Source organism: Macrobrachium rosenbergii, chromosome 22, assembly GCF_040412425.1.
Source record: "Macrobrachium rosenbergii isolate ZJJX-2024 chromosome 22, ASM4041242v1, whole genome shotgun sequence".
NCBI lineage: Eukaryota > Metazoa > Arthropoda > Malacostraca > Decapoda > Palaemonidae > Macrobrachium > Macrobrachium rosenbergii.
The window spans coordinates 28,135,725-28,150,890 of record NC_089762.1 but is presented as its reverse complement, the minus strand read 5'-3'; the positions used below and the strand labels follow the sequence as shown (position 1 = coordinate 28,150,890).

Sequence of the window (15,166 nt, the reverse complement as noted above, 5' to 3'; positions counted from 1 at the left end):
TTCATACTTTGTAGGTCTTATTTAACATGATCTGATCTTTGCACAATTTTAAAATAACAGTGTTATTTCTTTCTACCATTGCCAGAGAAAACCAAAAAAAAAAAGTATTGAAAAAAATTGGGCTTCTTCATAACTTAAGTTCTTAATCTCGGAGTTTAGAGCTTACACGATCATTTTGAATCTCTCCTTTATATATACTGTATATATATATATATATATATATATATATATATATATATATATATATATATATATATATATATATATATATATATATATATATGTGTGTGTGTGTGTGTGTGTGTGTATATTTTTTTTTTTCAAACAGGTGGAGTACATGTTCACGCACCTGTGGCGTTGGAGTTCGTCGATCAGAGCGGCTATGTAATACCCCTGCCCCAAAGTATGGTGGACGGTACTGTACAGGCGAAAGAGTCAAGTATGAGTCTTGTAAACTAAGGGCGTGCTCAACTGGCTCAATTGACTTCCGCACGCAACAATGTCAAGTCTACAACAACAAGACTTTTGGTCTTCCGGACATACCTGATGATGTGAAGTGGATACCCAAATATGCTGGGAGTAAGTTCAGGTTCTGAATTTTAGAAGTTTAACTTTTTAAGTTGCCTCAGTCTTTTCTTGTATAATCAGGAAGAAGCGGGGTCTAAAGTAAACATTTCTTGGAATGTTGGTAATGTATTTTCACATTTTAGGAGATAGCCGTCAGTTGTGTTTTTGTTGGGTCTGAAAGAATCAGAGACCAAATAAAATCAGGTCTTCGACCATTAGCACTTTAGTCATTTTAAAAGTTGAAGTCCTAGAGTGATTGTACTATATAATATTATATAAATGCCTTCATCTTGAAAAGTTCAGATCACTTAAATGATAAAATATAGATTAAATAGTAAACCGTTCAGCTTCTTTCTTCTTAGACTACTGAACATTTAAAAAAAAAAGCTGTTTTTATCTGTTAAGATTGCTATTTTGAAGAAAATGCACATAGCATAATGATCAGAGGCATATGAAGGAAATTTAATAAGATAATAATCTAACATCAGTTTGCCTGCTTTCCTATTTTCCTTTAAGTTCGCCGAGAGGACAGTTGCAAGCTCTTTTGCCAAGTCTACAACAGCAGCCGGAAATATTTTCAGCTAAGAGAGAAGGTTGAAGATGGAACTCCATGTGGTCCGGACACGTACGACATATGTGTTAATGGCGTTTGCCACATTGCTGGTTGTGATTATGTTCTTAATTCTACTGCAAAGGCCGGTTAGTAGTATTTATGAGTGAATGTGACTTATGCTGTAACGCTAGGTATGCCAGCAGTAAATAAATGTCGTTGCTGTAACACTAGGTATAGCAGCGATAAATATATGTCATTGTGAAAGTACACACAGAACATTTATCTAAAAAAAATACAATTGATAATAATTCCTAAAGTACAGTATTTATATCTTACTAAACTTTTCGTTCAGGTATGTACAGCAGGTTTTCAATCGCAGTCCGTCAAATAATGCATGATACTTCGTTTATCCAAAAAAATTAAGTTATGTTCTTTTTCTCAAAAAAAAAAAAAAAAAAAACACTGAGTTTCTTAACATAAGATGTTACAGCAGAAGTTTCCATTGTTACTAAAACTGGATGTGGTTTTACTAACTGTATAGTTATGTCAGTAGCACAGAATTTATTCAATTTCCTTTTGTTTTCCTACGAAGACCAGCATTCACACTAGGAGTCACTTTTCAAAAAAGATTGTTTTACACAAGAAAGCTCTTTCAAGATGTCAGTTTTGACATGACGGTTTTTTTTTTTAAAGAAGTGTTAAAACAAGGACGATTTTTAACTTATATTATGTAACCTACAAATTGCAGTCCAAACAAAATAGGAATTGTAAACCTTACGCTACTAGATTTTTTTTAATCGTTCACTAAATGCATAGCTAATATTCTGAGAGGCGAAGAGCTTTACAAAATGGTATACTCTTTTAACGTCATACCCTTGGAGAAAGTTCTTAAGAACATTTTATGTTCCGAGGCCACAGGTCACGTAATGTGATCCACAGGTCCTTTTTCCTTGGAGATAATAATATTTATGGATGTGTCCCATCAGCGTTGAGGTGCACACCCACTGGACCATAAGGCAATAGGCAGAGTAGAGTGACACATAATTTTATATATATATATATATATATATATATATATATATATATATATATATATATATATATATATATATATATATATATATATATATATATATATATATATATATATATATATATATATACATATATATATACATACAATATGAAAGTTAGTTTTTTGTACACATCCATTAAATATATAATGAATGCGATTCCCCCAATACAAGGTGTCTTCCTATCTCGCACACAGTGCTTACAAAAATTGAGCTTATTGAAAGAGATACCCCGAGGATCCAAATGGTGCATAAGTATTGGAACTACTTTCTTATGTTTGCCAGACAAAATTCTAATGAACTAAAGAACATTTAGTCTACAAATAGGCAGTGTGTGTGTGTGTGTGATTAATGGCTTTGTATGTAGAAACTTAAAAAATATACTATTTGCTACTGATTTGGAAGTGGTTCACAATTGATTCATTTCTGTGCGTTCGTTTAAATTATATGCAATGTTCTTTAATATTAACAAGCGTTTTAGAAAGTTTTTAAAAGTGATTTAATTTTTTGTCTTTTAGATAATTGTGGTGTATGCAAAGGAGACAACTCTACTTGCCATGTAACAGAAGGATCAGTAACTAATCCTCGTCGTTATGGGTACTCTGATATTACAGTGATACCAGAAGGAGCTGCCAGAATAGACATTACTCAGAGGTCTTACCATGATAGACCCAATGATGACAACTACCTAGGTAAGTTTGCATTGATCAGTACACTGAGACACACAGCCTCTATATTTCTACACTCTGTATTTCTACATATATACACACATGTGTATATATATATATATATATACACATGTATATATATACATATATACATATATAATATATATATATAATATATATATATATATATATATATATATATATATATATATATATATATATATATATATATATATATATATATATATATATATATATATATATATATATATATATATATATTTTATATGTACATACCTGCATATACATGCGTGTGTCTGTGCTACTTGCACCTCTTGTAGTTGTTCATTGTTGTTGTAGTTGTTCATTATTGACTTCACTCTCGTTATCTTTTCACTTTTCTTCTTTTGTACTCTTTTACTTTATGTAAAAAAAAAAAAACTTGCAAACTAAGTACTATGTATGTATGTAGCAATGATTGTACATTAAAACTGGCTCTAAACTACTGCCTGATCCAAGTCGAAGTCTGCATACATCAGACATAGCTTGTGTGTTTTGTAACTGATGTTCCTGTTCTTGTGTATGATTAAAATTTGTTTCGTAGCCCACTGGATTTTCTCAGTTTTGTCTCTTCTAAATACCATATATCCTAGCGTTGAAGATACCCGGATCTTGGAGAGACGTATCACAGTGTTAACAATCAAAGTTTTGGAAAAAGGAAAGAGAAAAAGTCGAGTTGTGGGCTTTGTTGGAATTGGTGCCCTGCCACATTCTACTTCCTCAGTGGATTGAAGTTTCCTGGCTTCGGCTGGTTGAGCTCATCGGTTTTTGTAGCTTTTTCTGTTTATTTATTGTAAAAATAATCTTGTATTGTTTTCTAAGTTCATTCATTGTAATATTTAGTAAACTTTTCTGTATAAGGTATAAACTGCTCAGCCATGTTTCGTCAGAATTTTTCTTAGCCTGCAGTGTCTCAGTGCAATTGGATGAGGCTACAGCTGGTTAAGCATTTGAAGATATTGATGGTATTGGATGTAGGCTTATGCAGCAATTCTGTTTAATCTCAACCGAGAGAAAACCACCACAATAGGAAATATCAGATACACAGAATGATATTTCATGCACAGCTACACTTTGTAAAAACACCACACAAACCTGACATTCCAAACAGAACGAAAAAAAAAATTAGAATAAACTTAATATACACAGCACAGATAATAAGAAAAAATTTTATTCTCAAAACATGAAAACACGTTGCACATTGTTTCCATTAGTAAACAAGCTAAAAATGCACCGAAGCTTCTTCTGCGCAACCGTGTTTTCTGTACAGCCGACACAGCTTATATAATCAAGGCCACCAAAAATAGATCTGCCTTTTGGTGGTCTCGGTTTAATGCTGTATGAGCCACGGCCCATGAAACTTTAACCACAGTCCAGTGGTGGCCTATCCTATATTGTTGCCAGAAGCACGATTATGGCTAACTTTAACTGTGATAAAATATAAACTATTGAGGCCAGAGGGCAATTTTGTATGTTTGATGATTGGAGGGTGAATGATCAACATACCAATTTGCAGCCCACTAGCCTGTGTAGTTTTTAAGATCTGAGGGCAGACAGAAAAAGTGCGGAGAAAAAAGCGGACAGAATAAAGTGCGGACGGACAGACAAAGCCTTCTCAATAGTTTTCTTGTACAGAAAACTAAAAGTACCACATGAACAGGTTTGGTTATGATAATCTTGCAATAGTAAGATTTACCGATAAACCCATTTAACATATGGCAATTTTACTTTTGTTGATTGGTGATGCCACCTGAAAGTCAGGGTCATTTGAGGAAAGTAAAAATACCGCTAAAGCTGATATACAACATTTAGGTTACTACTCCTCCACTAATTCGTCTACCATAGTCTGCTGGCACGGAAATGAATCTGTGTGATTGCTTGTGGTTAAAAGGATGACACAAGCAATGACAATAGTTTGTGTTTTCCCATAAAGCCACCTTCGTTTTTAAGGAAAATGGCTTAATTTAGAAAACACTGTTTTCTTTTTGCATCTGTAATAACTGTCAGTTTTTATATCAAACTCTTTAAATTACATAATATTGCAACGTATTTTTTTTTCAGCCCTAGTTGATCTGGAGACAGGTGAATATTTGCTGAATGGACACTGGATAGTGACACCTTTCCCAAAACTCATTGAATTTGGCGGTACTATGCTTGAATACACCGGCTCAAATGCTATCACGGAGCGTATTAATTCAACAAAGCCAATGAAGAAAAAGCTCTTAGTTCAGGTGTGACAGTGAGTCTGTAGCATGGAGTTCTTTTCACTTTTATTTTGTGATTTGAATATTTTGTGATTTTAAAATATGTGCCCCTTAACTCTAGTAAAGCTGTTCTTTAAACTGCTGTAATAGGAGATAATTTTAAGTATTTCAGATATTCAGAATTCACATGATTTTTATACATTAACAGGCTGCCATAACTGACTTCTAACATCATCAAGTTATATGATGGATTTGACTAATTTTGAACCTCATTCACGTTAGTGGTGCCATTTCTTTTTCATACAATCTCAGGGGAGAGCATGGTTAATTAAGGAGCACATTTGGGTCCATTATCTATTGAAATGAGGTAAAAAATAATAAACTGCAAGTATCCTAACCATTTCTTACCAATCTTTTATTGGATGCAGTTTCCCCACATTGGCTCACCATGGATTAAGTGGCCTTCCTTAGACTCCTCAACCCCCTACCTGACTTAATGTGATTCTTCATCCTCATTAGAAGATTCAAAAGGCCAAGGACACAAAATCTAGCAAGCCTAGCTCAGCTCAGACCAAGCTGTCAGAGTAAAACTACAGGTTTTCTTAAATATTCATTGTAAAGGCTCCTCACCATGCACACCATATAATGGCCTTTTAATAATGTATATATTTTCAAACTAGATCACATGGCCTAGCCTTGCCTAGGCTAGCCAGGCAAGCACATTGTAACTGCAACTGCAGTACTTCATGGCTCGTCATATTAGTAAAAGGATATGAGGTTAACAAGTAGAAGACAGTTAACTCTCAGTAATTAAATAACTGGGCCTTGATAAAAAGAGAAAATATGTTTAGCTTTTAGTGTGTTATATCTGATGAATCCATTTTTTGAGCTAAGTACTGTACTATAAAAGAAAGTCGTATTGAAGAAGCTAAAGACTTTTGGATTTCCAAAAATGTGGAGTTTGTGGTGACAACTCGTAAGATAATGCCACATGCAAATGTCTTAATAGACATGTAATAATTCACGGAATAAATATTGAACTCATATCTGATTCATGTTTTTTTTTCTTTTCTCAGTTGCTTTCAGTGGGCGACCTCAATCCTCCAAACATAGTGTATAGTTTCACAAAGTCTACAATGTATTCCAATCCCAATTATTATTGGAGACTGGGTGATTTAAGCAACTGCTCAGAACCATGCATTGGTAAGTTAAATTTCCAGTGTAGTTTCTACTATCTCTTTATGCATGTTTTTTAACAAGTAGAATTGGGAACTGTAGTAAATCAGTAAGATGTTATATGTGCACAAAAGTAGATTGGAATATTCAGAATTTTTTGTTTGATGAATTGTGTATCTGTTTGTTCTTTTGTTTATCACACTTTCGTGCATCATTATATACACAGGAAAGAGACAGAGGACACCTTATTGTGTAAGAGCAGACAGTGGTACCAAAGTTAGAGATGACTTATGTCCTTCTGACCAGAAACCTGCACCTCTGCAAGAATCTTGTGCCCATACGTGCCCAGTTCATTGGTCTTACAGTGATTGGTCAAAGGTAAGATTTGATAAAAGAAATATAAGTGTAGTGAAAAACTGTTACAATTTATGCTGTTAGAAATAGTTCTTTCCTCTGGTCATTATATGACTAGTCAAAGGCAACACAGTACCTGATTAAGGAAACGTAAATGCAGTGATAAGATACTATGCAGAAGGTACTACTATACTGGGAACAGTTTGATAGGTTTGCTGTTTTAAGGATTGCTACATTTATTTCCTTATCTCAAGTTGAGTGTAATTAAGTAATCTTTTAAATTGTTTAATGCTTTGAACAGAAAATAACTTTATTCTTCAGTATAAGCTCTTTCTTGAAATATTAATACATTACTATATACTGTAATTATACTTAGGCATTATCCTTACTGTAGGAACCCTCCATGTTTACTTTTTCATGTACAGTGCCAAATATTTCTCATCCTCATTTTTCCTTCTGGAACCATTGTAGTTATTTACTTTACCAAATTGTTTCTGATTGGTGTATTTAAGTAAAGTTTTATATCAAATAATGCCTTTAAATGTTTATTTAGGTATTCATTAGAGTTTATGATACAGCATAGTCAGTCAGTCATACATCAGTTGTGGGATTAGTATACATAACTGTGATTGAATTTTTCCCAATTGTTGTGATTTTACAGTGTGAACTTAATGGTGAGCAGTGCATGAGGCGGCGTGAAGTAACAGGATGTGTTTCAAGTCTTGGGAATAAAGTTGATGAAGAGCGTTGTGCCAAAGATCGACAGTATACCCATGAAGAATGCCCTCGTGAAGAGTGTCCATCATGGAAATACTTTGATTGGTCTCCGGTTTGTCCTGATGCTTGTACAGTATTTTTTTTCAAACCCCATTTTAAGATTCGGCTTTTATTACAAGTCAGAATTTATAATGGTACAGGTCTTAGCTCTTCATTTTGTCAAAACAAATCTCTTTTTTTTTAAATTAAGGTTGACTCAAAAACCAAAGAGTTTTGCTAATGTTTTGTTTTTAATCATTATAGTGTTACATGTCTACATTTGTTAAGTTACATGAAATTTTAATAAGTATTTTGCCATGAAGCTTTAGTTCAAATTCACATCATAATGATTTTCATTGTTAAAAAAAATATTTGTCTTTGTAGTGTTCCTGCGAAGCAGATGAGACTGAAGGAATCCAACAAAGGCCTTATGCTTGTCAGCTTCGAGAAAGACCTCTACAAAAATGGGAGTGCAGAGAACTGGATAAACCAAGTTTCATACGCAATTGCTCCTGTTGGTATGCTGAACAGTGGATGCCTGGTGTAAGTGCTTTTATATTTTCTAATGTTGCTCATTTTAATTCACTCTTCTTACTTTAACTGGTATTAGGTTGATAAAAATATTATTCAAGATGAATACCAAAATAGATGTGCCATACTACTGTATACAGAACTGTGCATATAAAATGTAGTTTTTAAGACATTTTCAGAGTAAACAATGGTGTTTTAATTTAGTAGTTTTATTAGTGTGTGATAATTATATACATACATCAAAGTGCATTTACAAACTCTGTACATGAAAGTAAATGGAGAATGACAACTGTGGCAACACAGACCCCTTGTTCCACAAAAGAAGTTTGATGTTGAAAATGAAAATAAATATCATTACAAAATCCCAGCACATAATAGATCTTACAGTAGTCCTTAATTGTTTTAATAAGCATTTTATATCTCTTGTACATTGTTTAGGGTCACAGGTGTCAGTGTTAGGTGTACAGTAAAAGGAGGATTGATGATTGATGTTCTCAAATCATAGGAGTATACCTGATTAAGCTAAGCTTTTAGCATTTTAGTTAGTGTGCATATATTATTGTAAATATGTTTCTTTGGATATTATGTTCATGATTCCTAAAATTTGTTGCTTGAGAAGTATTGGAAAACACAAGGGTTATGCTGAATTGATGAACAGGTGTCTTAATTTTTAATGATTATTTTTCTCATTAGTTGTAAAGCATATTTCCATGGTTAATACCCAAGTACATACACTCATTGCATAGTTGTGCCAAAAATTGCAAAGAAAAATTAACTTCAAATCTTCTTCTGCTCTGCAATATTCCTGAAAATTATGATACTAAACTTTGTTAAGCCTTGACATTTGGCCCATGATTACTCCCCTAAGCCATTCATTGATTTACTTGTTATTTATGAGAAGGTGATATTTAGGTTTACCTTAATTTAGAAAATTTTAACAAGAAATTTCTTGGTTGATTTTATTTTCTATAATTTAGTTTCATAAAATCTGATCTGGCTTTTGAATTAGTCTTTAAAGTTAATTCTCTGTTCTGTTCTATGTACAGTATGTTAAAAAGAAAAGTTAAAAAAATTTAAGTCCAAATTTACATGTTTTGTGGAGGGGAAATGATAGAGAATAACGTAGCCATATCCAGTACCTCTTTTCAGTAGGAATTCAGTGAAAGACTTACAAAGTCAATTTAAACAATGGACAGGTAGAATAAGATTTGGAAATAGGATAGATTGAAATTGCATATGAAGTAAGATTACACAGAAGTAAGTAAAATCTTTATTACTATATGGAAATAGATCTTGGTTTGGCAATGAAGCAATTTCTAAATGATTTTGTCAGTTTGAGGATAAAGTTTAACGAAGAATAGTTGAAGTCAGGTGGCAGGAGAGAGTTAGAATTGATAACTTAAGGGCAATTGTGGGAGTTCTATATGTAGACGGTGCAGTGATGAAAGGGAGATGGATGTGGCTTAGCCATGTCCTTTGTACATTTTGAGGAAGAATAGTATGTTATGGGTACCAGAAGAGATGGAAGACCCAAATCTACTTAGATGTGAACTGTGAGAAAGGATCTGGAGATGATTTGAGTATGTGTAAGTTCTAGTACTGGAAAGACATTAGTGCCCAAATTTCACAGAGGCCCTTTGCAGAACACAGCATTGGAGGTGATTTATGATGATGGTATGTGCACCATATACAGTACCTATATATATATACAGTACAGTATATGGAATGTGCAACCACATACTTTTATTGTACAATATCACAAAGAATTTGAGAAATTATTTATGTAGATGTACTTCAGAAAAGAAGAAATAAACATGATTGTTTAAGGAGAAAATGCTGGATATTTTGGCACTTAATGAATCTAAATTAAAAAGTTGTTAAGTACAGTACTAAGAAAGATTAGGTCTAATTTGGCTGAAATACTGTATGTAGAGCTAGAAAACTGGTGAAAGCATACAATGCAAGAAGACTGTGGAATTGGTGAAAGAATTCAATTGTGTTAGTTCAATGGCTGCATGGACAAGTGTGACAAGAAAAATTTAGGATATTGAATATACATTCCTAGAATGGAAAAGAATTAGGGTGAATGTTTGTTTTAGAGTCTGAACCTGTGACAGGCTGGCTTTGGAGAACAAGAGTGGGTGGTTGTTGCAGGTGACTTAAATACAAAATAGAAATGGCAGATTTCCCAGAGTGAATAAGATTAGATGGCTGAATAATGGAGCAGTTGATTTGTATAAGTTGCATGATGTGTGCAAAAAATTGGTAAGGCACTTCTGGTCTCTTTGGAAAATAAGGCGGGCAAGTTGATAGCAAATAAAAATATAATGAAGTTGTTGACATGAATAGTTCATACACAATATGTAGCATAAGAAGAATTGATGTTATTATGAAAATTAATGATATGTAGAAATGGTAGAATGTTTTGTATTGAGTGAAAGAAGGAATCCAAGTATTTTGAGGTTTGGTCACATGACAAGAATGAAAGATAAGTTGATGAAAATAATGTATAATTCAGCAGTAGGAAGAGAAGGGGAAGACCTAGAAATAGCTGGATAGGATAGATGGTGCTTAGGAGGTATTGGAAAGGAAGGGCTGTAATATCCAGATAGAGGTGGATAACATTGCGTAAAGTTTCCTACGGCTGCTTATGAACCTTCTGTGTAGGTATATGAAGCAATTGATTTGTTAGTTGAGGTATAAATGTTGCAGGGTCTGTTGTTTTGTTTTTTCTGTGGAAGTACCCATGTTACAAAAACTGAGCCAGTAATCTTGAATTGATTTTATATCTTATTTTTGTATTAAGTTTTATACCCCATATGACTTTCAACCTGTGAGTTATAGATTAAACGCCAGACATTTATCAGTGCTGATAGAGCCAGGGCAGAAAAGGGCACTATAGTAGTTCAGTGGATAAACCACTGGCACTTAAGGCAAATTACGGGCTCAGATCCAAAATTCAGGAAATGAAAGATTTATTTCTGATATTAAGGTACAATGAATTTTGGCTTTGTTGCTGCATACTGTTTATTTATCCTTCTGTTCCTTTATTTATACAGTAGTTGAAATTATTTGAATATTTTTGCACTTATGCAAATGTATATAAGTCCTGCAAATGTAACTTGATATTAATTGATAAATTATGTCATTTTGCTTTGCATGTTTATTAGTATATATCATGTTAGGTTGGGCTGCTAAGTCCCAATTGACACTACTGTATTTGTTTTTCTTTTATGAATGTATGAGAAAGTCTTACAAATATATCTTGCCCATTATTTACTGTTGTTCATATGTGTTTAATTATTAGGTTTCATGTCTGTGAATGAACCAAGTGATTATTTAACTGTAAACACTTTCATTTTATATTCTACATCTAATCACACACGGATTGTTACCACTAGTAAAAACCTGCATTTTAGTACAAATGATATAGATGGCTCTTGTCATAACACAGTCCTGCATTTTTTGGTTTGTGAACCATTTTACATGCATTACTACAATCATAAACTTGTAGATACAAGTAATTTACTGTACAGTATTAACACACAATAGTTATTCAAAAAAAAATACCTAACAAATTTACTTTTTATGTTCAACTTCATTACTGTACTTGTCTAGGTTGCTGAGCACCTTGCCTTTCAGTATGTCTCTTCACATTATTATTCATCTGTTTTCATTGCTTGCATATTCACTCTCATTATGACCTTTAGTGTTAAAGGTATACTGTAACAAAAATGTTGTACTGGATAACCATTTAGTGATTTCGGTTCCATTATCATATACTGGGTATTATTATCATGAGTGTAGCTCGATAATTTATCAAGCTGTTGCGTTACTTTATATTTGGTTTGTTAGATTGGTGGGTTATGTTGAAAATGAGTAATGTACATTGTATAAAATTCAAAGCCCTATTGCTTTGTTTTTGGGGGCTTGTTTTTAATTTTTTTTTATTGGGAAGGCAGTTAAAAGAAAGTAGAATAGCTAAAAAATGTTTCTTATATAAGATCCCATAGATGTGCTGCAGTTTACAATATACATAATAACAGAGCATTTCCTATACTGTAGTGTTGATGTCATATTTAGAGCTTCATCTGCTCTGAACAGATTATTGTATATTTCTCAGTAATGTAGTTGATGCATTCTTTTGTTTACTTCAAAAATAATTTGGATAGCTTTAGGTTTTTTGGAATTTATGTCGTCTCTAAATATAGGATTTGTCTAACACATCATCAGTAACTTGCTGTTTTTTTTATAGTCTCACCAGTCATGTTTCCACCTACTTCATTTATATAATTTCCCTGCTCCCCCAGTTTATGAAAATAACTAAAGCTCTTGAAATTGAATGGCTGATTTCAAGTAAACAAGTAAGTGATTATATAACTTTCTCCAGTGTGAGCTGGACAGCCAGCATGGAAGTGGTCCTAGTCTTGAAGATCACAGAGACCAGGATATAACCAGACTAGAAGAAGCAATTGATACGTGGACTGTAGGAGGAGGAGGAGGAGGAGGTGGAGATAGAGAAACGGATATCGACACTCCAAACTGTGGCACTGGCGTGAAAAGACGCCATGTGTATTGCGGTTCCCCAGAAAGCGGTCTTCCAATGAGTAGCTGTGACGCCCACACCAAACCTTCAGAGTTTGCCCCTTGCAGTGTCCCTTGCCCAACCACCACCACAACTACAACCACATCCACAACCACTACTACCCCTAAACCCACCACCACCCCAACAACTACAGCATCATCCATTACCACACACACTACATCATCTCCTACACTAACACATGTCCCGTCATCTGTTTCTTCTTCACACGTTAATAGGTCTCCAGTACTCAAGGTAATCTTCATTTTATCTTGACTGGTCTTTGTGAACTACCATAATTGAATTTTCTTTTTATAGTATTTAATCTCTGCATGCCATTAACAGTCTTAAAAGGTTCCTCTGTCTTGCATGCTTGCTTTTACTAGGTGTCAGTAGCCTTGGTGTGGTAATTATACAAATTGTAGTGAGGCCTCTAACAATTAATGACTTTATTTAGATCTCCGAATCTTAGAAGAACATGAAAGGACTATAGAAAGTTATGCCTTTATTGATGGAATGTATATATGTATGTAGCAATTTTGAGATAGTGTATGCTTTTTTTACTTATTTATAAGTATTCTACCTATGTTGACAATGAGATATTGAATCTTGGAGTAATGGTACTCTACTACAAGAAAGCTAGAGTCTGCCTACAGCACTTTGCTATTTTAATTTTTATACCGTCAGACTTTTATGCACCGGTTTAATGTGAAGGTTAACCCCCCAAAAAATAAAGATTCCCTATACATCTGTTCAAGTAACTACTTGTTTGTTACCAATTAATAAAATCACTGTCATTTGAAATACTAGACTCCAATTTTTTATTTATTTAGATTTTTTTCTTTTGAAGTTGATTGTAGAAAGACAAATATTTAAGTGTTAAATTTTATAGAATTTATCAGTTTTATTTTATTTTTATATTTGACAAAGCTGCTAAGATAGCCTTATTTATAGTGTTCCAGCCAGTTATAATCAGCAGTTTAAATTCAAGTTGTATATGTACAGCTATAAGTTATTTATAGACAATAATTTATTCTTTGTCACTCTTGAGCATATTTTAGGTACAGCTGTGTCAAAATTCAAGTACTGAGAGGCAAAAACAGGAGAGAGTATGCTGTAAAAATATTCCTTGAACAGAGATCTAATTTTTACTTTAAAGCAATTTTGATTTTTCCTAATACTGTAAAAAATTAATTGTAGTCTTTGAGTGTACTATATGTGAAAAAAAAAAAACTATGATAATTGAGCATTTTCAGTGAGCCATGATTCTTAATTTTTTTTCATAGAAATCTCTTACGCTCTGTTTTCAGCCATTTGAAAGTTTAAAAATTTTAACTTAATTATGATACATTCAGACACAAGCGTATCCATTGCAGGTTCATGCATTTGTCATAAAATAATTACTATATTGAATGCTGTAGGAAATTTTTCTTTAGTGAAGCTATTTCTGTACAGAAATGTGAAAGTAATGATGAGGATGATGATAGTAGTAATTACTGACAACTAACTGGATTTCTTAAGTTATTCCAACATGAAACCTGTGCTTGGTTTTTATTGTAACAGTTGTGTGCTTCGTTCATAATTTACCAAAACTTCCAAAATATGCTAGCTCATTGATTACATAATGTTAGTATGAGAACTTAATGCCAATGATTGCATCTACTTCAGAATTTTTCTGGATTGACTGGGCTTTTATTTGAAAAAATAATTCAATGTGGTATATACTATATACTGAATTATTTGAGATAGTTTTTCCCTATTAAATTCGTTTGAAATCTGACCAAAGAAAATATCATTGATGCAGCCCCTTATATCTAAGTTAGTGTAACTCTTAAAGTAAATTTTGTATTACAGTATTGTTTTTGCTTAATAATCATGTCATGTAAAAGGTGGTATCTTTTAATTGAATCACTTGGTTAGGTTTGGACATCAGAGGTTACAATTCATTATTTCAAACAGTAGAGGGAATAGTGTACTGAAAATTAAAATGTTAATGATAGGTGTACTGTATTTCATAAATGTAGTTTTATATTTCCAGTGAAAATATTCCTATTTAATTACAATAATGATCATTCAGGGTGGAAAGCAGCATAAGACTACTCTTACCTTGGGAAGTGACTGGAACCATCCCCAGTATCCTGAACGTTCAAAGACTCCATGGACAGCAGGTGTTGATAGCCAGCGAGAAGCAAATGACATCCCGAACAATCTTCCAATGAGCCTCGATGAAAGGGAACGTTTAAGTAGAGATGATTTTATGGACAACAGAGTGAGCACAAGTAGACTCCAGACTGAAGGCTACAGTATTACTAGAAACAGAAATTCCCCCAGTCATTCTCAGCATCAGAGCAGTGAGGAGGAATTTAATAATGAAGTTCAGCAGTATGATCCTGATATTGTCCCGCATCTCCACCCAACTAATTGGCAGACTGGAGGATGGACTGCAGTAAGCATATTTAACAAAAATGCTTATAATGAAAATATTTAATGTGTTTGCATCAGTGGTCATGGTAAAGTGATTAATACTCTGACAATCATAATATTCGATCATTTAAAGAAGATTTTCCAGTTTTCTGATACGTATTTATATACTGTAGTCCTTACTCAAAGACTTGAGGTTGGCCATTATGTTGGCATAGTTT

General features: G+C 33.3%; 1 protein-coding gene across 4 annotated transcripts in view; it reads left to right on the top strand.

Moving 5' to 3' along the window:
* AdamTS-A (ADAM metallopeptidase with thrombospondin type 1 motif A) overlaps nucleotides 1-15,166 on the top strand; it is a 712,259-nt gene that overhangs the window by 633,816 nt on the left and 63,277 nt on the right. For 2 of the 4 annotated variants that reach the window (XM_067124502.1, XM_067124501.1), the window contains exons 11-20: nucleotides 329-579; nucleotides 1,084-1,266; nucleotides 2,712-2,885; nucleotides 4,983-5,152; nucleotides 6,202-6,328; nucleotides 6,528-6,679; nucleotides 7,317-7,484; nucleotides 7,796-7,954; nucleotides 12,333-12,779; nucleotides 14,602-14,970. In XM_067124502.1, coding sequence (XP_066980603.1) covers nucleotides 329-579; nucleotides 1,084-1,266; nucleotides 2,712-2,885; nucleotides 4,983-5,152; nucleotides 6,202-6,328; nucleotides 6,528-6,679; nucleotides 7,317-7,484; nucleotides 7,796-7,954; nucleotides 12,333-12,779; nucleotides 14,602-14,970 — 2,200 coding nt within the window. The remainder of the gene's footprint in view (nucleotides 1-328; nucleotides 580-1,083; nucleotides 1,267-2,711; nucleotides 2,886-4,982; nucleotides 5,153-6,201; nucleotides 6,329-6,527; nucleotides 6,680-7,316; nucleotides 7,485-7,795; nucleotides 7,955-12,332; nucleotides 12,780-14,601; nucleotides 14,971-15,166) is intronic. The other 2 variants (XM_067124504.1, XM_067124503.1) reach the window with 1 other exon arrangement.